The sequence below is a fragment of the Schistocerca serialis genome, chromosome 9 (genome assembly GCF_023864345.2).
Source record: "Schistocerca serialis cubense isolate TAMUIC-IGC-003099 chromosome 9, iqSchSeri2.2, whole genome shotgun sequence".
NCBI classification, from domain to species: domain Eukaryota; kingdom Metazoa; phylum Arthropoda; class Insecta; order Orthoptera; family Acrididae; genus Schistocerca; species Schistocerca serialis.
In genome coordinates this window covers 270,108,898-270,133,353 of record NC_064646.1, presented here as the reverse complement: position 1 = coordinate 270,133,353, position 24,456 = coordinate 270,108,898, and the positions used below count along the sequence as shown (strand labels likewise).

At 44.1% G+C, this 24,456-nt stretch overlaps 1 protein-coding gene across 1 annotated transcript in view; it reads right to left on the bottom strand.

Moving 5' to 3' along the window:
* Window positions 1–2,069: 2,069 nt before the first annotated feature.
* Window positions 2,070–24,456, bottom strand: part of LOC126419534 (uncharacterized) — a 373,659-nt gene continuing 351,272 nt past the window's right edge. Inside the window, exon 9 of the mRNA XM_050086723.1 lies at window positions 2,070–3,516. Within this exon, the coding sequence (XP_049942680.1) occupies window positions 3,106–3,516 (411 nt within the window). The 3' untranslated portion in view covers window positions 2,070–3,105. The remainder of the gene's footprint in view (window positions 3,517–24,456) is intronic.

The following is a 24,456-nucleotide window of genomic DNA, read 5'->3' as shown; positions in this document are numbered from 1 at the left end:
ATATTTGGGAACTGGAACAACTGCTAGGAGAAACTTCTGATAATTGGGCCAAGGTCTGTTGCCATGCATACATTCATAGAGATTATAGTTCTGAAGTGTAATGGCAAACTGTATCATTATTTAACAGGAAGTCATTTAAGCTGCATTTACAGCATTTCAGTTAGGTAGCTTTATGTACATTTCTAGTATTACTGCCCTCCTCATATTTTCTATGCTGATGGTACTAAAGCAGTACAAGGTATTGCAGTTTGTATTTCCTGCTGCCTGAGTACAACTTTCTTGTCTAGAAGCTACTGAAACTTTGGAGTGGACTCCTGTCTCTCACAACAACATGAAACTGAGCCTTTTAGAACCAAACTTTAAACATTTCAGACAAATTAAAAATATACTGTGTAGTTTCTGTTGCTTTGAAACTACATTAGTATGCTTGTACATGAACATTTTATCCATTTTAAACTAAACTTGAGTTATGTTATAGCTGTGGGATGTCAGTACTGACATTCTGTGCATTGATTGACAAAGATCCAGTTACATAGTGCTGTCTTCAAATTTTTCTATGTTAGCATTTTGCAATTAATGAAATCAAGTGCTTAGGGTGAAATGTTGCCCTGCACATACAAGTGATGTACTCCGCTTATGACATTTTCAATTATTCCAGCATACATACATAGACCTGAATGTTGATGTCTGAAAGATTGTAGGGAATATTTAGGAAATAACAAATAATTGTTTGGACCAAATATTTATAGTAGATTTTCTGGACAGGGATCATTAAAATTAAAAAATATTTATCATAGCTTGCAATCTTCCTTCATTTGCTTTTAACCTTATTTAACATTTATTACAATGGAAAGTACCACCTGACTTGCAGTAGGAAAGTAAAATGTACTAAACTTGTTCAGATAACGATGGGGATTTGAAGTACAAAAATGTTTGGAAGAAGAATGAAGTGGATGGAAGAGGAACACCATGGAGAAGAATTAACAGAGCTACATTTATGCATTTTTGCATATCAGTGTGTAATTTATTTTGCAGTATGTATTAGAGCACGCAATCTTAATAATACTTTTCCACATGTCAAGTAAACAAGCATGATACATGAAATGTGTTCGCAGTTGTGAATATTGACAACCGTCTGCTGTAGAAGAGAATGACAATGATGAAACTTTGTGCCAGACTGAGATGCACATTATTATTCCCCACTTAACAATAAGTGAGAAATCCAGATTCGTGTCTCCGTACAGGTCAAATTTTCACTTTTGTCATTCTGTCATACAGCTGAAAGTTGTCAGTATTCCTAATTGGAAATACATGTGAAGTATTTCATAACAGCTGCAGTTGATTCAGTGCCTGTTCCTTTGGAAATGCATGAAGGGACATTGTATCATATTTGTGAACAACACAGAAACTGCAAAATCGAAGAACTCATAATATTGTCAGATCTTATCCACTGAAACGCTCTATTTGCATTACTCTATTCCAGAAAGCAAACAGTTATTTGCTTGTAAATTTGTGGTAGAATCTATCAGTATTTTCATATTTCCAGCGTGTATTAGCGATGAACATCTTGAAACATTTCTCTGTTAAGTGATTTATAGCTTAAGAGGCCACAACTGGAGTTTAAAATTGTTATGAAGTCAATAAACAATTTAAGCTCGATTTCAGAATCATTGCGTTAAGGATGCAGTTATTGTAACACACACACACACACACACACACACACACACACACACACAAAACGATGACAGTTAATATCTACCAGAACTCGACAAGTATTACATTTCTTCTGGTGAAATAAGGGTTTTTAAGATTGAATTGCGTTACCGTTTACGTAAACATAAATAAGTAGACATAAAATTACCAAAATTTTTATTTATAACTGATCCATGATCGCAATTCGTAGGTTATGATATGTATGGATAAGAAACCATACCAGTTCCTACCACACACATATATATTAGTTTTACCATAGGTGACAATATTACGATATAAAATCTTTGTCCATGAATTACAGCTTCGTATTTGATTCAGTTTGTTTCAATATTTAACCGCAAGAAATAGGTGAAAACACTGAAGCAGCTAATCTTTTTGAGTTAGTCTCTAAACAGTTTAGTAATATAAACAACAACAAACATATCTTTATTGGACATGGTGAACAAGCATTGTCCTTTGTCCTTTTCGTGTTTAAAATGGGAAGACTACAACGAAAAATACCGTAGACGTAAACAGTATTGCTAAATATCGCAAATCACAGCATTTAAAGGTGTCGATAGATATGACATTAGTAGTTTCACACATACATATCTACATTCAGTTCATTTTTACTTGTGCGCTCAGGCCCTTATTCGGAATCGGTAGATATTTCACTTAGGGTTTTTTTTTTTTTTTTATCGGCTTAGTTCGGAAGATGTTGGGCTGCTAATGTTTCATCTCAGTCCATGCTAAGTTAAGCTATAAAACATTATTCTCTGACATAACGTTGTTGCAGTCATTTGAATGCTGTGCTCTGTTGTTTGCTGTGAACCCTATGATGGAGAAGTTGCTCTTTCACTATGGGCACAAGTATTCAGTCCTTCTCGGAAAGGAAAGGTTATGTTCGCTTCTCTTGTGGGTGTGCTCAGTAAGGATTACAAAATAGAGACGCAGTGGCAGAAATGTGTAAAAGTCAGTGAAAAATAATTGCCTCCTCTTCCCGTAGGAGTCGTTCTGGAGAGCGAAACTTAGTTTCTCCGAGACCCATAGAATCATATTAGCGCTCAAGAAAAAGTGAACAGACAGTATAGAAATGTATGCAATTACACGTTTCGTTCCAACTTCGGAACTGGACTGAGAAAACAAACAGCGCTTTTTCTGTTATCACAGGAAGAAATATTTAGTACCCCAATTAGTATATTTTGAATAGCAACAAAAACCAATACGTGAAGTTTTTAGAAGACAAAAGTCCGAAGTAAATACATTGTTCTTATTCGGCCGCAGAGAAATTTGTTCGTGGAACAGTCACGGCTCAAGCAAGTAGTTAGCATCCTGACAGACAGGCAGCGCCAAACGCCAGCCCCGTCACACGCGCAGCTTCGTGGGGGGCGCACGGAGTTCGGGCAGCGGCCGCTAGGCGGCAGGGTAGCCGAGGTCGTCAGGGATGGCGCTGTAGCGCACGACTGGAGCCTGATTGGAGGAGCCACCGCCCAATCCGACACCGGCCAGGCCGCCCACGCCTTTCGAGTCGGCGTCGCGGCGCGCCGGCGGACACGTGACGCAGCGGCGCACAAAGACGGCGGCGCCGAAGACCGAGAAGATGGACAGCGAGAGGCCGAAGAAGACGATGGCCTTAACGCCGTTGGAGGGCTGCGCCGGCGGCTGCGCCAGAGGGGGCGACACGTGCAGCGACGGCGGCGGCGGCAGTGCGGGGGGAGGCGCCACGTGCACCTCGCCGTGCGGAGACGCGTTGGCGTCGCTAGGGTCCACGATGCGCACCACGAAGCGGCCCCGCTCCACTGGCCAATAGTCCTGCGCCTGCAACTGCAGAGAAGTGCGTCAACCACACTTATATCTGCACTGCGCAGCACAAATAGAAAGTCACTTTTTCGAAACCCAGTAATTGTCTCCAAAGCCACACGAAAATCTGAAATTTGGCTTAAAGGTGTCTATAAGCTTCCTTTGTAATTACTTGTTTTGCAAATTAAACTGCCTTTTCCTGCTGCTGTTTATTTTATTTAATCCATACGCGATTCGCCGTCTACTGTTTTAAGGCATCATCAGTGTGATCTATAATTATACAGTTTTGTTAGTTATAGATTATCAAACAGTTCACTTCGCGATTTTTTGTAAAAAATGTAATTACTTATGATTTGTTGATTTGCGTTTCCTCACATCTGGTCTGGAGGTCGCACTACCACTTTTATCACTGTTCTATATTCACCTCTTCGTGCTTTCGCCATCCACACACTGTTCAGCATGTTTGTCACTATTTTTTGTGGTGGACTACCGTTCTTCTGTCACTCGATACAACTATTTCGTGGTACACTTCTTTTCACAGCGTAAACATTGCGACTCTATTACGTGTTTCATCGTCTTTGTTATGTTTACCTATGTGTCGCCAACCTAAAGAAGTGTATGTTCGTTACTAACTTCTGTGTATGCTGTTTATACCGTCTGTGTGCGTATGAGTAAGAGAGAGAGGGGGAGAGGCATAGAGCCGATTTTTTTTTTTTTTTTTTTTTTTTTGGTGGGAAGGGGGGGGCATAGACATATGGGACAAACCACTCCACATTTGCAGAACACCTGAGAGAAAATGACCACAAACCAACCACTAGAGAATATGACACGAGAATAATTAGAATCGACAATAAAAAGCATCTTCTGACCATGCAAGAAAATTACCACATACATAAGATCAAAGCAGAGGGGAAAATCCTGTTGAATGACCAAGTACACATGCCAAATAATTCATTATTTACACTAATAGATAAAATAATAGAATAATGTTCGCAAAACGGATAAACATAAAAACAGTGTTCAATGTAATAATAATAGAACCCAACATCTTTACACTCACTCACCCATGACCCCTCCCTAGAATACCGAAACGGAAAGTCAAAACAGCTGTCACCAAAGTTTCAGCCACTCACTAACAGCTAGTACAACAACAACAACAATAGCAACAGCAAAAATCGGCTCTACCCCCCCCCCCCCTCTCTCTCTCACTCATAGGGACACAGACGGTATAAACAGCATAAACAGAAGTTAGTAACGAACATACACTTCGTTAGATTGGCGACACATAGGTAAACATACCAAAGACGATGAAACACGTAATGGAGTCGCAATGTTTACACTGTGAATAGAAGTGTACGACGAAATAGTTGTATCGATTGACAGAAGAACGATAGTCCACCACAAAAAAGAGTGACAAACATGCTGAATAGTGTGTGGACGGCGAAAACACGAAGAGGTGAATATAGAACAGTGATAGAAGGGGTAGTGTGAAGAAACGCAAATCAACAAATCGTAAGTAATTGTATTTTTTACAAAAAATCGCGAAGTAAACTGTTTCATAATCTGTAATTGACAAAACTGTATCACTATAGATTCCACTGATGATGCCTTAAAACAGTAGGTGGCGAAACGCGTATTGATTAAATAAAATAAATAGCAAACAGGAGAAGGCAGTTTGATTTCCAAAACAAGTATTTATATGCTTGCTGCGGAGGATGGCCACACAAACAAACGTGTTGTTCCTATGTAATGGTGCAAAAGCGTGGCGCACCGCGACGTCACCCTCGGGTTCGCCGCCGCTTCGAACAGCAATGTGTCGAGACGTAACAAAAATACGCCACGGCTCAGAGGTTCATCTCTCGTTTAAGATGGTGTAATGATGTTACATTGGCACCAGATTTCACCATATTTCTGCCCAATGCCACCGTGAAAGTGTCAAACAATAGTAAGGTCACCACACTCCCTCTTACCCACATTTCACGCCTTCTTTTGACGCCACTGCGGCGGAGATCAGAACCGTCACGTCAGTCGTTGAAATCATGCGGTTTTCTTATGGGTGGCCGAGGAAAACAATTATGTCACAACGGCGCTCAGAATCGTCACGAAAAGGCCTCAGGTACAGACATATAAGGCGTCATGAAACCACTCCTGATTGACTACCACACATTTCGTACAGTACGTCTCCCACTCCCTCTGGCCGAGTGGTACAGTAATACTGGTTGAGAAAATGCCGGTTCAATGATGCACTTCGCCATTGTAGAGTGTCACCAGATTATTATGAACTGAGAGACATTCGTAAAACTATTACGCTGTGGAATAAGAATATGTCTAGATCAAGGTAAATGAGGCATGCACTTCCGATAAAGTCATGATGCCAGGTGCAGAGCTGCAGTAGTATAGCACACACATACCCATGAGCTCGATCTGGATGTATGCTAATTCCATAGCATAATAGTTGTATGAATGTCTGTCGATCCGTGATAATGTGATGATGCCCTCCCTACAAAGGCGAAACGCGTCATTACAATAACATTTTAGCAACCAAGACTCTTTTATTATAAAATACGCATTTCGTGTTCGAAAACGTTTACGTTGCAGTGAGCAACAGAAGATGTTCTTGGTAATCTTTGATATTGCCCCCCCCCCCCCCCCTACCTCTGGACGATTCAAATTTTCTCTATTGACACCATTGGCTTGCAACTACACTGAATGTAATCTCAGACCTTTGGAGTGTAGAGCGACTACATCTTTTGCTCTGATGCAGAGGCTGGAAACCGTAGGGACTTCTAAAATCGATTTGACGAAATCTGAATGTGATCTGAAGCAACAAAAGGTGCTTGTGTGACGTCCTGTATCACCCCTGTGACGAGGTGACGAGATCACTTGGGAGGGGGGGAGGGGGTGACATCGTCACTTGCCTAGTAAAACGGCAACACGCTTCGTGTACCCTCGCACCAGTGTTGAGCGTGGTAAAAACATACCAGCTCACGGACAAGCTGCGACGAAGTCCCAGGCGCCTGCACGCAGGCAACCCCTCCGACACTCCTCAGATTCCATATGCCTTCAAGTAGGCCCTAGAGCAGCAGTGTAGTCCATTCAGCTGAAGGGTGGTATCGTTACAGTAAACGGTAGCATTACAATTCGTGATAGTTTTGAAATGGTAGACATCTCGCATGGTTGTAATACATAATATCTCCTACAAGAAGAAAATGTGCCGTGGATATCGCTTTGCAAGGGGTTGCCTGCCTGCAGCCACCTAGAAATCCAGCAGTGGTTGGCTCTGTACAGACGTGTCAGAAATGTTTTCGTCAGACACTCATAGGAAGATCGCGTAATTTCAACATGAGTGTCGTGGTTCTGACCTCCACCGCAGAGACGTGAGTGAAATGTAGGTAAGAGAGGGTGTGACATGTCCACAGCGGCATTGGGATGAAATTTGGTGCCAATGTGACATCATTAAGCCACCTTACATCTCAGGTGAACTTAAGAGGTGTGGCCCTTCTTCGAAGGTGACGACAACTTTCTGTCTGAAGCATCGCCGAGCCAGAAGGGGACAGCGCAGGGTGCCATGCTTTTGCACCATTACAGACGAAAGTTGTAGGCACCTTTGGCCAAATTACAAACTTTTGCGTCTCATGGGAGAGAATTCCGGGGTTTAGAAGAAGCTGTGCAATATACACTACTGGTCATTAAAATTGCTACACCACGAAGATGACGTGCTATAGACGCGAAATTTAACCGACAGGAAGAAGACGCTGTGATGTTCAAATGATTAGCTTTTCAGAGCATTCACACAAGGCTGGCGCCGGTGGCGACACGTACAACCTGCTGACATGAGTAAAGTTTCCAACCGAATTCTCATACACAAACAGCAGTTGACCGGCTTTGCCCGGTGGAACGTTGTGATGCTTCGTGTAAGGAGGAGAAATGCGTACCATCACGTTTCCGACTTTGATAAACGTCGGATTATAGCCTATCGTGATTGCGGTTTATCGTACCGCCACATTGCTGCTCGCGTTGGTCGAGATCCAATGACTGTTAGCAGAATATGTAATCTGTGGGTTCAGGAGGGTAATACGGAACGCCGTGCTGGGTCCCAACGGCCTCGTATCACTAGCAGTCGAGATGACAGGCATCTTATCCGCATGGCTGTAACGGATCGTGCAGCAACGCCTCGATCCCTGAGTCAACAGATGGGGACGTTTGCAAGACAACAACCATCTGCACGAACAGTTCAACAACGTTTGCAGCAGCATGGACCATCAGCTCGGAAAACCGTGGCTGCGGTTACTCTTGACGCTGCATCACAGACAGGAGCGCCTGCGATGGTGTACTCAACGACGAACCTGGGTGCACGAATGGCAAAACGTCATTTTTTCGGATGAATCCAGGTTCTGCTTAGAGCATCATGATGGTCGCATCCGTGTTTGGGGACATCGCGGTGAACGCACATTGGAAGCGTGTACTAGTCATCCCCATACTGGCGTATCACCCAGCGTGATGGTATGGGGTGCCATTGGTTACACGTCTCGGTCACCTCTTGTTCGCATTGACGACGCTTTCAACAGTGGAAGTTACGTTTCGGATGTGTTACGACCCGTAGCTCTACCCTTCATTCGATCCCTGAGAAACCCTACATTTCAGCAGGATAATGCACTACCGCATGTTGCAGGTAGTGTACAGGCCTATCTGGATAGAGAAAATGTTCGACTGCTGCCTTGGCCAGCACATTCTCCAGATCTCTCACCAACTGAAAACGTCTGGTCAATGGTGGCCGTGCCAATGTGACATCATTAAGCCACCTTACATCTCAGGTGAACTTAAGAGGTGTGGCCTTTCTTCGAAGGTGAAACTGGCTCGTCACAATACGCCAGTCACTACTCTTGATGAACTGTGGTATCGTGTTGAAGCTGCATAGGCAGCTGTACCTGTATACGCCATCCATGCTCTGTTTGACTCAATGCCCAGGCGTATCAAAGCCGTTATTACGGCCAGAGGTGGTTGTTCTGGGTACTGATTTCTCAGGATCTATGCACCCAAATTGCGTGAAAATGTAATCACATGTCGGTTCTAGTATAATATATTTGTCCAATGAATACCCGTTTATCATCTGCATTTCTTCTTCGTTTAGCAATTTTAATGGCCAGTAGTACATATAAGGGGCAGTCAAACTAAAACGAGACGCATGAAAAAAAAGGTGATCAAACTGTTTACTTTTTCAGAGGTAATCACCATAACTGTTAATGCATTTATCCCACTGTGGGCCCGCCCATATGATGATAAGGCTTTTCGAGTATGCTGCAAAAGTTTTGCAGGGAAGTCCTTCCATATGTTGCATACAGTCCCGAATTCTCTCAATGCAATTTCCATGCTTTTGGAGCCTTGAACAAAAACATCCGGAGCCGTAGATCTCCTCTGAATGAAGAGGCGCACCCCGAAAACATACCTCTGAGTAGAAACGTGTTTCCGTAGGCAATCACAAGCATATTTCGTTAAGGCATTAATCGTCTTGTCTCGCAGTACGATAGCTGTAATATTACAGATTAATTTTGAAATAATAAACAGTTTACTTAATATTTTCTATCTGTCTCTTTTTCGTTTGAGTGTCCCTTATGCATACTATCTGGACGCAACTTGGACTGGACCACATGGAGATCCAATGGCGTATGTAGAATTTTATGCAAAATGGGACAATATTTTAAAATTGTCATTTTTTTGTATCAGAAAAATTGAAACAATGCTGTTGAATATTAAAAGAAATAGTCATTAAAATGTCACACTGAGCGTAAAACGCTTATTCTACTTAGCCTTCTATGAAACAGTTTGCTTATAAAACTTTGCAGCTAATCACGTTAATGGATTTATTGCATTATTTCATGCTTTTTATTTATTAAAATTAATTGCTGTACTTAAAGTTTAATAAAAAGTGTTTTGAAAGTTTTATGTTTTGCGGGCGAGGTATAACCAGGGGAAAGAGTCGACGATCTTAAAGCGAGAAATCTCAAACAGCCTGGAACAACCGACGATTCACAGCCTGGGACTGAAGCAAGATGAGCCTTCTGCAACCCCATCCCCACCCCTTTCCCCTGTTTGATAAACTGTTGTGCAGACATGCCAGATAGCTTGCTGAATTCATAATTCTATGACCGCATATTGTGCTGTGTTGCACCTGACGAAGTTCCAAAATGTCCTATTTCTTGAAGTGGAGATCATCTCGACCTTGTGTTTTTCACTATTTTTCTCTCTATAACAGCGCAGAGAATGGTATTTTTCTATTTGACTGATGCATTTGAGTGCAGATGAACACACCAGCGGTGTAGCAGTACTAGTGTTCAGGGTCTTCCACAGTGAATGCGGTTTCAGCAAGCCGTGGCGGGTCTCCTTTGACCACAAACAAATGATAAACCACCGTTGTGATTAAGTTAAGCAGCAGGAAGAGGGGTCGTCCTAGAGGGAATTGGGGACGGATGTTGTGCAGGGCCGGCCGGTGTGGCCGAGCGGTTTTGGGCGCTTAAGTCTGGAACCGCGCGACCGCTACGGTCGCAGGTTCGAATCGTGCCTCGGGCATGGATGTCTGTGATGTCCTTAGGTTAGTTAGGTTCAAGTCGTTCTAAGTTCTAGGGGACTGATGACCTCAGACGTTAAGTCCCATAGTGCTCAGCCATTTGAACCATTTTTGTTGTGCAAATAAATATAATGCAGGTATATTTATTTGAGGCTTGGTGTAGGGGCCGGGACGCGCGAGCGAACGTGTTAAGGCTGGAATACACGTGAGAGTTTTTTGCTCCCGGACGGTTTCGTATTCTCAGAGGGAAGCCGCAGAGTTGCCTACATTAGAGGGAATGTTCACTGATAAGTACTGTCTGATAGTTCCTCGCTAGTACTTTCTGTAACTGGGAGCTTTACTTGAGCAGGCGTCGGAGGCGGTTATGCACAACAGGGTGACAGAATCTTTGAGAGCTGAGAAATCACTCCCCGTGAGATTTTTCTGTCGTAGTTCTGTGCTTGAGACAAAAGGATGTGAAGGAAGAGCTGCAGCTGCACTCTTAATACCGTTAGTGGCAAAGAATAAACATAAACGATAAGAGTTCATGTTGGAGAAGAGTGCGGATTAGGTGGCAGGATGAATTTTGAACCCGCAGGAATCTCACTGTAGAGCTTGGGATGGAAAATCCGCAACATTATCGAAGTTTTACGAGCATTTCAGCTATGGAGATGGAAGAAATACTCTTTATAGTTGGACCAAAAATTTCCAATCTAGGTACTATTATGTGTAAATCCATTAGTGTCAAAGACAGACCGCTTCTGACATCAATATTTCTAGCATCAGCTACGTCTATTCTCTTTAATATTAGGTAGAGTAATGATTATGATGAAATAACACTACGCAAATTTTATACTGATACAAATACACGTTCCAAATAGGGCTGATATCTGATAAATAAAGCATTTACAGAACGACTGATCGCCTTGTTGAGGTAGCGGAGTCGATAGATATTCTTTTATTGATATTTTTATAATAATCTGGGATCGAGTCTCTACTGTGATAAATTTTTTTCAATTTTCGTAGATATATTATATAGCATGTCTACATTGTTTTTACATGTTACTTGCTGCGTAGTATTGTTGAAGTATAAAACTTTCGAGACTGGCTAACTGCTCATGATGTTCGTTTAGGAGGTAAAACGGGCGATTTCTTCTCTCAGAATCATACCACCGGTACGTATTATGGCTCGAAACGCAGTTTCGAGCTGGATTGCCATAACTACTCATCAGAGATGTAAAAATCCGCAACTACAAAATGTGGTGCCGCAACCATAAAACCTGGACAATGGAGCAATGCATGAGTCTTGTTTCACACTGTTTCCAACTTTTGGCAGAGTTTACGCCCCAAGAGTGGACCATGGTGGCGGTTTGGCGGTGATTTCAGCAGCCATATTATGATATTCCATGGGCCCCATGGTTACTCTGCCAATCGCATTACTGCCAAGAATTACGTCAGCATTTAGGCTGATTAGGTCCATTCCGTGGTACGCTGGTTGTTCCGCAATGGTGACGCTATGTTCCAAGACGACAAAACCCCAATTCGCCCAGGACTGGTTTTGTGAGCACGAGGATGAATTTTCGCATCTCTGGCAGCCACCGTAGCCTCTAGATCTCAATATTATTGAGCCTTTGTGGTCCAGTTTGTAGAGAAGGATGAGTGATTGCTATCCACATCCATCACCGATACTTGAACTTGTTAATATTTTGCACGAGGAGTGGTATAAGAGTCCTTTGGAAATCATATTGGACCTGTATTTATCCATCCGAGAAGACTGGATGCTGTTTTGAATACCAAAGGTTTTGCAACGGCGCATTGTGCATGGTAATGCATTAACCGAAGTTAAGCCCTGTCGGGCTGTGCTAGTACTTGGATGGGTGATCATCCGGTCTGCCGAGCGCTGTTGGCAATCGGGGTGCACTCAGCCCTTGTGAGGCAAACTGAGGAGCTACTTGATTGAGAAGTAGCGGCTCCGGTCTCGGAAACTGACGAACGGCCGGGGGAGCGGTGTGCTGACCACATGAACCTATATATCCGCATCCGCCTATGAGTTGAGAATGACACGGTGTCTGGTCAGTACCGTTGGGCCTTCAGGCCTGTTCGGGGGGAGTTTAGTTTTTCTTTCTTTATATATACAGGGTGTATCAAAAATGACCGGTATATTTGAAACGGCAATAAAAACTAAACGAGCAGCGATAGAAATACAACGTTTGTCGCAATATGCTTGGGACAACAGTACATTTTCAGGCAGACAAACTTTCGAAATTACAGTAGTTACAATTTTCAACAACAGATGGCGCTGCGGTCTGGGAAACTCTATAGTACGATATTTTCCACATATCCACCATGCGTAGCAATAATATGGCGTAGTCTCTGAATGAAATTACCCGAAACCTTTGACAACGTGTCTGGCGGGATGGCTTCACATGCAGATGAGATGTACTGCTTCAGCTGTTCAATTGTTTCTGGATTCTGGCGGTACACCTGGTCTTTCAAGTGTCCCCACAGAAAGAAGTCACAGGGGTTCATGTCTGGCGAATAGGGAGGCCAATCCACGCCGCCTCCTGTATGTTTCGGATAGCCCAAAGCAATCACACGATCATCGAAATATTCATTCAGGAAATTAAAGACGTCGGCCGTGCGATGTGGCCGGGCACCATCTTGCATAAAGCACGAGGTGTTCGCAGTGTCGTCTAAGGCAGTTTGTACCGCCACAAATTCACGAAGAATGTCCAGATAGCATGATGCAGTAATCGTTTCGGATCTGAAAAATGGGCCAATGATTCCTTTGGAAGAAATGGCGGCCCAGACCAGTGTTTTTTGAGGATGAAGGGACGATGGGACTGCAACATGGGGCTTTTCGGTTCCCCATATGCGCCAGTTCTGTTTTTTGACGAAGCCGTCCAGGTAAAAATAAGCTTCGTCAGTAAACCAAATGCTGCCCACATGCATATCGCCGTCATCAATCCTGTGCACTATATCGTTAGCGAATGTCTCTCGTGCAGCAATGGTAGCGGCGCTGAGGGGTTGCCGCGTTTGAATTTTGTATGGATAGAGGTGTAAACTCTGGCGCATGAGACGATACGTGGACGTTGGCGTCATTTGGACCGCAGCTGCAACACGGCGAACGGAAACCCGAGGCCGCTGTTGGATCACCTGCTGCACTAGCTGTGCGTTTCCCTCTGTGGTTGCCGTACGCGGTCGCCCTACCTTTCCAGCATGTTCATCCGTCACGTTCCCAGTTCGTTGAAATTTTTCAAACAGATCCTTTATTGTATCGCTTTTCGGTTCTTTGGTTACATTAAACCTCCGTTGAAAACTTCGTCTTGTTGCAACAACACTGTGTTCTAGGCGGTGGAATTCCAACACCAGAAAAATCATCTGTTCTAAGGAATAAACTATGTTGTCTACAGCACACTTGCACGTTGTGAACAGCACACGCTTACAGCAGAAAGACGACGTACAGAATGGCGCACCCACAGACTGCGTTGTCTTCTATATCTTTCACATCACTTGCAGCGCCATCTGTTGTTGAACATTGTAACTACTGTAATGTCGAAAGTTTGTCTGCCTGAAAATGTACTGTTGTCCCAAGCATATTGCAACAAACGGTGTATTTCTATCGCTGCTCGTTTAGTTTTTATTGCCGTTTCAAATATACCGGTCATTTTTGAAACACCCTGTATATATATATATATATATATATATATATATATATATATATATGCCATGAGTTCTCTAATGCAGCCAAAAAACAAGCAGTACTCCACCTTCATACTGTAAGCAGTGTTTAGCTTTCGGAGAGAGAGGGGGGGGGGGCGGAGAGGAGAGAATGTGCACATTGTATTAGACTCCCTTCTCTTACATCATGAGGTGACATCAACGATAGTATGGTCCTACTGAAAAATACTCGCTTCAGTGCTCCCTACTCCCTGTATTAATTTAATAGTTTTGCAAGAATTGGTGATTATTTAAACCACAATCTCAAACTTTTCGTGGACGACTCCGTAATATACAACGAAGCATACTGCAGTAGTATTCAGTAGAATTTTGAAAATAATTTGTTCTAAACCAAGCAGTGCTAGCTTTTCTAAAATTAATAAAACGGAATGTATGGTACTCCATTCATTATCAGCAGGATTGACTCATGTCTGCAATCATCCGTATCTTATAAATACCTGGCACTATTAGTGGACGGGGGTATGAAATGAAACGCTCACACGTCTACTTGAGCGTGAAGGAAGCGGCAGAGGTGGAGCACTGTAAGATGCCGAGAAAATAGATACCTTTAACAAAATATATATTTTTATGATACCATAGTGCGAATAGAAGTATATCACATTCTCATCTGGTGGATACCAAGCGAGAGCATTAGGCGAATGCAGAGAAAGTTCATGTGAATGGTATATATCTTTTTATGATACCATAGTGCGAACAGAAGTATATCACATTCTCATCTGGTGGATACCAAGTGAGAGCATTAGGCGACTACAGAGAAAGTTCATTTGAATCGTAGCACATTCGTGAAAGTATCATAAGTAGTCTGAAAAAGTGTCGGTAAGGAGAACTTCTTTGTACTTTCATTTAGATGTTTCACCAACTCTATTTCTTGCTGTTGCATTCACCTTTTTTTCGCACACTATGTGATCAAAGGTATCCGGACACCTGGTTGAAAATGACTTACTTGTTCGTGGCACCCTCCATCGGTAATGCTGGAATTCAATATGGTGTTAGTCCCTCCCTTAGCCCTGATGACAGCTGCCACTCTCATAGGCATACGTTCAATCAGGTGCTGGAAGGTTTCTTGTGGAATGGCAGCCCATTCTTCACGGAGTGCTGCCCTGAGGAGAGGTATCGATGTCGGCCGGTGAGGCCCTAGTCACGAATTCGGCGTTCAAAACATCCCAAAGGTGTTCTATGGGATTCAGATCAAGACTCTGTGCAGGCCAGTCCATTAAGGGATGTTATTGTCGTGTAACCACTCCGCTACAGGCCGTGCACTATGAACAGGTCCTTGATCGTGTTGAAAGATCCAATCGCCATCCCTTAATTGCTCTTCAACAGTGGGAAACAAGAAGGTTCTTAAAACATCAATACAGGCCTGTGCTGTGATGGTGCCACGCAAAACAACAAGGGGTGCAAGCCCCATCCATGAAAAACACGACCACACCATAATACCACCTCCGCCAAATTTTACTGTTGGCACTACACACGCTGGCAGATGACGTTCAGCGTGCATTCATCACACTCCCACCCTGCCATCAGATCGCCACATTGTGTACCGCGATGCATCACTCGACACAACGTTTTCCCACTGTTTAATCGTCCAATGTTTACGCTCCTTACAGCAAGCGGGGCGTCGTTTGGCATTTACCGGCGTGATGTGTGGCTTATGAGCAGCCGCTGGACCATGAAATCCAAGTTTTCTCACATCCCGCCTAACTGATATAGTACTTGCACTGGATCCTGATGCAGTTTGGAATTCGTGTGTGATGGTCTGGAAAGATGTCTGCCTGTTACACGTTACCGACCCTCTTCAACTGTCGGCGGTCTCTGTCCGTCAACACACGAGTTCGACCTGATTCCTTTTGTGCCGTCGTGTCCCTTCACGCTTCCACTTCACTATCACATCCGAAACAGTGGACCTAGGGATGTTTAGGTGTGTGGAAATCTCACGTACAGATGTATGGCCCAAGTGACACCAAATCACCTGACCACGTTCGAAGTCCGTCAGTTCCGCGGAGGCCCCATTCTGCTCTCTCACGATGTCTAATGACTGCTGAGGTTTCTGATATGGAGTACCTGGCAGTAGAACGCAGCACAGTACACCTAATATGGAAAACGTATGTTTTCGTGGGTATTCGGATACTTTTGATCACATAGTGTAGATCTGAAGATTTCCCTCAGTGGTTGAAACCAGTAATATGGTTACAGATTATCCAACATTGTGCTTATGGTAAAGGTTTCCTAATTTAAAAAATAAGACTAGGGGGACCCACACAAAATTAGTGCGTTCAATGCTTTTTGCGTTAGGAAAGGTTGATTAGTACAGGCGGGGGACAAAAATACGGAAACACCAAAAATACAACACACCGCCAGGCATAATATGGTGTGGGAAAACCGTTGATATTCAAAACATCTCCAAGTCGTCTCGTAATTTACAAGTACAGATGTTTTATTGGAATCTAATACCATTGTTCCAGCAATATGTTGGCCAGGTCAGGTATAGATTATTAACGTGGTCAGCGATCACGTTGCTTTCTCTCCGAAGGCTCGATAACGTTGCGATCTGGTGACTGTGGTGGCCAGGGAAAATGCGACAGTTCATCATCGTGTTCACAAAAGCTGTCCTGGAAGATGCGAGCTTTGCGAAGAGGGGCTCTGTCGTCTACGAAGACAGCATCATCATTGGGGAACAAACATTGTGTCATGGGATGGACCTCATCACCCGAAAACGGTCACATAGTCATTGGCAGTAATGTGACCTTGCAGAGTAATCAGGAGGCCCCAGGAATACCACTATATGGCTGACCAAATCATCACCGAACCGGCTTCACGTTTCACTCTTGGGAAGTAAACTAGGCCCGAAGTTGGAATCAGTGTGCAACAACACTCATCCCAGAAATGACATTCCTCCACTCCTCCATGGCCCAGGTTTTATGGCTTCTAACGACGTTTTTCACCACTGATTAATGGTTACGGAATTCCAGCTGGCGCTGCACATCCCTGGTTATGGAGGTCCCTTCGTGTTGTTTAGACGGTGACAGAGTTAGTGATTGAGGCATTCACTTCTTGCAGATGTCGTCCTCTTATTCTTTGTCACAACCTTTTTCAATGACCGTCCGTCACGATCGCTCGGCACACATCTACATCTCTGCAGTTCACACTTAAGTGCCTGGCAGAGGGTTCATCGAACCATTTTCATACTACTTCTCTACCATTCCACTCTCGAATGGCGAGTGGGAAAAAGGAACAGCTAAATCCTTCCGTTCGAGCTCTGATTTCTCTTATTTTATTTTGATGATCATTTCTCCCTACATAAGTGGATGTCAACAAAATTTTTTCGCATTCGGAAGAGAAAGTTGGTGATTGAAATTTCGTAAATAGATCACGCCGCAAAGAAAAGCGCCTTTTTTCAGTGACTGCCACCACAACTCGCGTATAATATCAGTGACACTCTCACACCCATTGCGCGATAACACGAAACGAGGTGCCCTCCTTTGGACTTTTTCGATGTCCTCCGTCAATCCTACCTGGTAAGGATCCCACACCGCGCAGCAATATTCCAGCAGAGGGCGGACAAGTGAAATGTAGGCTGTCTCTTTAGTGGGTTTGTCGCATCTTCTAAGTGTTCTGCCAACACAGCGCAGCCTTTGTTTCGCCTTCCCCAGAGTATCTATGTGGTAGCGGTTCGACACTGGACTCGTATTCGGGAGGACGACGGTTCAATCCCGCATCCGGCCATCCTGATTTAGGTTTTCCGTGATTTTCCTAAATCGCTCCAGGCAGATGCCGGGATGGTTCCTTTGAAAGGGCACGGCCGACTTCCTTCCCCATCCTTCTCTAATCCGATGAGACCGATGACCTCGCTGTCTGGTCTCCTTCCCCAAAGCAACCCCCCCCCTCCTTAGATTGTGCAATTTATCGTATACCCAAAATTTATCCTCGCATGTGGATGACCTCACACTTTTCTTTGTTTAGTGCCAATTGCCAGTTTCTGCACCATACATAAATTCTCTCTAGATCATTTTGTAATTGGAATTGTTCGTATGATGATTTTATTAGACGGTAAATTGTAGCGTCATCTGCAAACAATCTAACATGGCTGCTCATATCATCACCTAGATCAATTATGTAAATCAGGAAGAGCAGAGGGCCTATGATACTACCTTGCGGAACGCGAGATTCACTTCTGTTCTACTCGATGATTTACCGTCTATCACTACGAACTGTGACCTCTCTGAAAAGAAATCACGAATCCAATCACACAACTGAGACTATACTCCATATGCAAGCAATCTGGTTAATAGTCGCTTCTGAGGCACGGTAACAAAAGCCTTCACACTTTCGTCCTCGTTGTGACGCTTCTCCACTTTCCCTGTATGCGGTGTAGATCTTCGATAGGGTGCCTCTTGAAATACCAGACATTTTGGCTACCGTGGTTACCGAAGTACCCACCATACTAACACCAACAATTTTCGCACTTTCGAATGCTCTGAGCTCCGACATAATGCACTCACAACGCAGAACACTATTTCGATCACAATTGACGCGACGCATTGAGGACAACGCGCAAGTGCCGCTCACAATCAAATAAATCACGGCAATATACACTCTTGGCAGGATCCGCATTTACGTTCAAGCATGCATTTCTCGCGACGTTTTTATATTTTGTCCAACCCTGTATCGCTTCAATAGAAAAAAGCTGTCGAGCTAGCAGCAGTCTAAAGGTAGGCTCGAACACCACGGCGCGTTGTTATGCATGTTCCTATTAAATTTGGTATGTCGTTGACTTGCCCAAGCTCTGAGCTGAATTAGCCAGGTAGTATATGAGGGACCTACAGTTCAATATGGATTCCGCGGGACCGAGATCGATTCCCGAGCGGATTGGAGACTTCCTCCGCTCGTGGACTGTGTATTGTGCTGTCCTCATCACCATTTCATCCTCATCACCGGCACTCGAGTCGCCCAATGTGGCGTCGACTGCAATAAGAGCTGCACTCGGCGGCCGAACTTCCCCGGATAGGGCCTCACGAATCACTATGCAACTCAGCAGTTTTCACTTAATGAACAGTGCCCCACGAGTCCGCCTGCTTAGCTGAGTTGTAAATTGTTTGACTACCAGGCAGCGGGCTGGGTTTCGATTCCCGGCCGGGTTGGGTGTGCTGTTGTCCTCATCAACCTCTTATCAACAGCGGCACACAAGTCACCCAGTGTGGCGTCACCTGAAATAAGACTTGCAACTCTGCGGTCAAAATTACCCGGTTGTGCGTCCCGGCCATCAATGCCACATTACTGCTCGAAATGAAATAAGGGAAAACATGAAAATTCAGAACTGAGAAGATCGTACCCCAGTCCTCCACATTCAGAGGCTGGCAGTTTACCTGTGAGATATCGAGCCACACAACGTTTTCCATTACGAAAGTAGACTACTGGCCATTAAAAGTGCTAAACCACGAAGATGACGTGCTATAGAAGCGAAATTTAACCGACAGGAAGAAGATGCTGTGATATGCAAATGATTAGCTTTTCAGAGCATGAGTTGTAACTTGTCTGACTACCACATGAGGAAAGTTTCCAACCGATTTCTCATACACAAATAGTAGTTGACCGGCGTTGCCTCGTCAAACGTTGTTGTGATGCCTCGTGTAAGAAGGAGAAATGTGTATCATCACGTATCCGACTTTGATAAAGGTCGCATTGTAGCCTATCGCGATTGCGGTTTATCGTATCGCGACATTGCTGCTCGCGTTGGTCGACATCAAATGACTATTAGCAGAATATGGAATCGGTGGGTTCAGGAGGGTAATACGGAACGCCGTGCTGGATCCCAACGGCCTCGTATCACAAGCAGTCGACAGGCATCTTATCACCATGGCTGTAACAGATCGTGCAGCCGCGTCTCGATCCCTGAGTCAACATTTGGGGACGTTTCCAAGACAACAACCATCTGCACGAACAGTTCGACGATCTTTACAGCAGCATGGACTATCAGCTCCGAGACCATGGATGCCGTTACCCTTGACGCTGCATCACAGACAGGAGCGCCTGCGATGGTGTACTCAACGACGAACCTGGGTGCAAGAATGGGAAAACGTCTTTTTTTTTTCGGATGAATCCACGTTCTGTTTTCAGCATCATGATGGTCGCATTCGTGTCTGGCGGCATCGCGGTGAACGCACATTGGAAGCGCGTATTCGTAATCGCCATACTGGCGTATCACCCGACGTGATGGTATGGGGTGCCATTGGTTACACGTCTCGGTCACCTCTTGTTCGCATTGACGGCACTTTGAACAGTGGACGTTACATTTCAGATGTGTTGCGACCCGTGGCTCCACTCTTCATTCGATCCCTGCGAAACTCTACATTTCATCAGGATAATGCACTACCGCATGTTGCAGGTCCTGTATGGGCCTTTCTGAATACAGAAAATGTTCGACTGCTGCCTGGCCAGCACATTCTCCAGATCTCTCACCAATTCAAAACGCCTGGTCAATGGTGGCCGAGCAGCTGACTCGTCACAATACGCCAGTCACTACTCTTGATGAACTGTGGTATCGTGTTGAAGCTGCACGTGCAGCTGTACCTGACTCAATGCCCAGGCGTATCAAGGCCGTTATTACGGCGAGAGGTGGTTGTTCTGGGTACTGATATCTCAGAATCTATGCACCCAAATTGCGTGAAAATGTAATCACATGTCAGTTCTACTATAATATATTTGTCCAATGAATACCCGTTTATCATCTGCATTTCTTCTTGGTGTAGCAATTTTAATGGCCAGTACTGTAATTTTTCAATTTTTCTTATATCGAAAAGTCTTCATTATTTACCTGACCTCTTATCTCCGCTTGACAGTTTTAATGTAAAGAATGTATAATAGATGCATCATTCCTCCTAATGAAAATTACGATTCAGTAAACAAAAGGACAAACTTAATTACATAAGAAAGTTACGTACATGTTACTTGATTCCTTATCTCGGGATAAAAATCTCTCACGCTCGATTGGTTCTTGAGTGTTCCACCCCGCGACGTATCTCTGAAAAGCTTTCTCGCGTGCCACAAAATTCCGACGTTGCAATCACGGCAGCAGTTACGTAACTCAGAAGGTTATTTGCGGTTGGTCCAGGTATTCAGGTCAGAAACATCGCCGGCAGGTACCATTCCGTAACTACAACGGCCACACTCTCAGCGCGAATTGTCCACATCTAATTTACTTTGATGGAAAATCCTTTTCGTTACTAGCGGCGGTGATGAACTGAATGAGACGTACGCAAATGGTAGAAAAAGTGTTCGAGACGTATGACGATAGTCTCATAAATCTGGTATGTTTCTGCGAAGTAGAGGGAAATTTTGTTAAGCGGCCTAACCGTTGATAAGCGTCAATCTTGCAACGATTTATCCTGCGGTTTTTCGTTGGACCAAGTTAAAATATCAACGCTATACATACTATTTGTAATCGTTGACTGCTGACGCTGATCGGACAATCGTAAATCATTTTGTTTAAAAATAGGCATTACGGCCCAGATACTAATTGAAACTGTGAAAAAGTGCTCCCATTCTGCTCTAAAAGGCTGTTTACTCGTGTCAACGGATAAATAGAAGTAACAGTTGCCGGGTGGCCGTATCTGGCGCATTCCTCTGGACAAATAATGTAAGCAACTAGTGGTATCGTTACAGTAAATCGTCGCATTAAAATTTGAGACATTTTTGAAATGGTAGGCATCTTGCATGAATGTATACACGATATCTCCTACAAGAAAATCTGCCACGGATGTCGCTCTTTTTGCTGTAATCAAAAACTCCGATAACAGTTTTTCAAAATCATATTCTAAATTTTGAAGCGTAAGATAATGTACTTCTAGAGCTGATATGTAAGATGACATTTGTATCCCTCACTATAGCCCGCAGATAAAAGCGCAGATGAAGGCGTGGCAGAAAATGAATCGAAACAAATGGAAGCTGCATTATCGAAAGGGAAAAGGATTCCGAGTCTTCAGGAACTCATGTATTGGACGATTTGCAAATTAATGAATCAGTGATACGTTCTGATTATCTAACATTACCGGAAAATATACAGGGAGAGGCATCCAGGACGGCCTATCCAATGTACCTGCATCACCAAAAAAGTGAATCACATAGAAGACACGGCCGGATATCAAGGTAATTTCGTACACGCACACACCGTTGGCGGGTATGTAAGAGAAGCGTTCAATAACTAATGCAACACTTTTTCCCTCGGCCAGTATCGGTTGAAATAATGCGGAGTTTGTTGTGGGACACCGTGGAGTATTCCTGCTTCAGCCCCTATAGTTTCATGAAGTTCCGATAGGTGGCGGTGCTACACGTAGCCTCGAAGACGGCGTTTCTAACGGTGGTGCGTTTCAAGCACAGAGCTGCCGAAGAGTTTCTTTCGGTGAAAAATGAGAGTATCGTAGATATTCATAGGCACTTGCAGAATGCCTGTTGGTATATTTGAGGGGAGGGGACGGAGCAGCTAGGTCATCTGTCCCACGAGATTATGGAAGAACGGAGAAGGAAGTCGGCCGTACCCTGAAAGGGCATCCCAGCATTTTCCTGAAGCGATTTAGGGGAATCACAAAAACCTAAATCAGGGTGGCTCGACGCGGGTTTGAACCGTCGCCCTCCAGAATGAGAGTCCACTGTGCTAACCACTGCGCTACCGCGCTCGGTCACAAAGTTTATAGTCTTCGCTTTTCGGTTACATTGGTGTTGTTGTGGTCTTCAGTCCAGAGACTGGTTTGATGCAGCTCTCCATGAAACTCTATCCTGTGCAAGCTTCTTCATCTCCTAGTACCTGCTGCAACCTACATACTTCTGAATCTACTTACTGTATTCATCTATTGGTCTCCCTCTGTGATTTTTACCCTCCACGCTGCCCTCCAATACTAAATTTGTGATCCCTTAATGCCTCAGAACATGTCCAACCAACCGATCCCTTCTTCCAGTCAAGTTGTGCCACAAACTCCTGTTCTCTCCAACTCTATTCAACACCTCCTCATTAGTTTTGTAATCTACCCATCTAATCTTCAGCATTCTTTTGTGTTCACATTTCGAAAGCTTCCATTCTCTTCTTGTCCAAACTATTTATCGTCCACGTTTCACTTCCATACATGGCTACACTCCATACAAATACTTTCAGAAACGACTTCTTCACAATTAAATCTATACTCGATTTTAACAAATTTCTCTTCTTCGAAACGCTTTCCTTGCCATTGCCAGTCTACATTTTATATCCTCTCTACTTCGACCATCACCAGTTATTTTGGTCCCCAAATACCAAAACTCATTTACTACTTTAAGTATCTCATTTCCTAATCTAATTCCAGCAGCGTCACCCGATTTAGTTCGACTACATTCCATTATCCTCGTTTTGCTTTTGTTGATGTTCATCTTATATCCTCCTTTTAAGACAGCTGTTTTTCCAGGTCCTTTGCTGTCTCTGACAGAATTACAATGTCATCGGCGAACCTCAAAGTTTTTATTTCTTCTCCACGGATTTTAATACCTACTCCGAATTTTTCTTTTGTTTCCTTTACTGCTTGCTCATTATACAGATTGAATAACATCGGGGAGAGGCTACAACCCTGTCTCACTCCTTTCCCAAGCACTGCTTCCCTTTCATGCCCCTCGACTCTTATAACTGCCATCTGGTTTCTGTACAAATTGTAAATAGCCTTTCGTTCCCTGTATTTTACCGCTGCCACCTTTAGAATTTGAAGGAGAGTATTCCAGTCAACGTTGTCAAAAGCTTTCTCTAAGTTTTATTTATTTATTCATCCAAAAATCTTTCCTGATTTTGGGATAGACCTGTATTATTAGTTTGCAAATACTGTGCGCACACGCACATACACACACCCCACTCCCACCCACAGAGACACGCGCACGAACTGCGACAGAAAATTAAACGTAGGTTTGTCATGTTTTTTTTATTTTTTAAAAGAGTTCCCTAAGCTGCGATAGTGTACCCGCTGACCCCAGTTTTTATGTTTTTTGGAACTAAAATGAAAACAAACTGAAGTTGAATGGAGTACTGCAGAAATTACTCCACAACAACAGCCACCAGGGAGCAGTGCTGGAAGGAAAGTGGCATAACAAAGTACAACCTAGCTGAGCTTTTTGTGGCATGACAGAAGTTGTGTATCTTAAGTTACGCCACTAGGCGTTCACACATGCAACTTCATTGCAGTTGCAGTGTGCGACTTGCTGTGGCGACACTTTCGTTTCATGTGTGAATCCGGTTCAGACCATCGTGTTCCCGAGAGTTCCTCAGGGTCTCCGAGGAACACATGACAAGCCAGTGGACCTGATTCCCAAGACCCAGGCGATCATTGTAGGTAAAACCACCCCTTCCTTCCGTCTCCTCGACTTCTATCTCACCATTTATGGCCGTCCTATCGCCCTCACTCCCACCCTTAACTACCTTGGCGTCACCCTTGACCGTCGCCTCTCCAGGAGCCCCCCATCTCTGGACAATCCAAGGCACACTCCCGACTCCGTCTCCTCAAGCTCCTTTCTGCCCGCACAAGGGGTCTGGACCCCTCCACCACCTTATCCGCCCTATCCTCTGCTACGCTCATCCCACCTGGATCTCGGCCCCTCCTACCTTTTACAAATCCCTTCAAACCTAGAACGCCATGCACTCCGACTCACCTACCACATCCATCTCACCTCCCCCA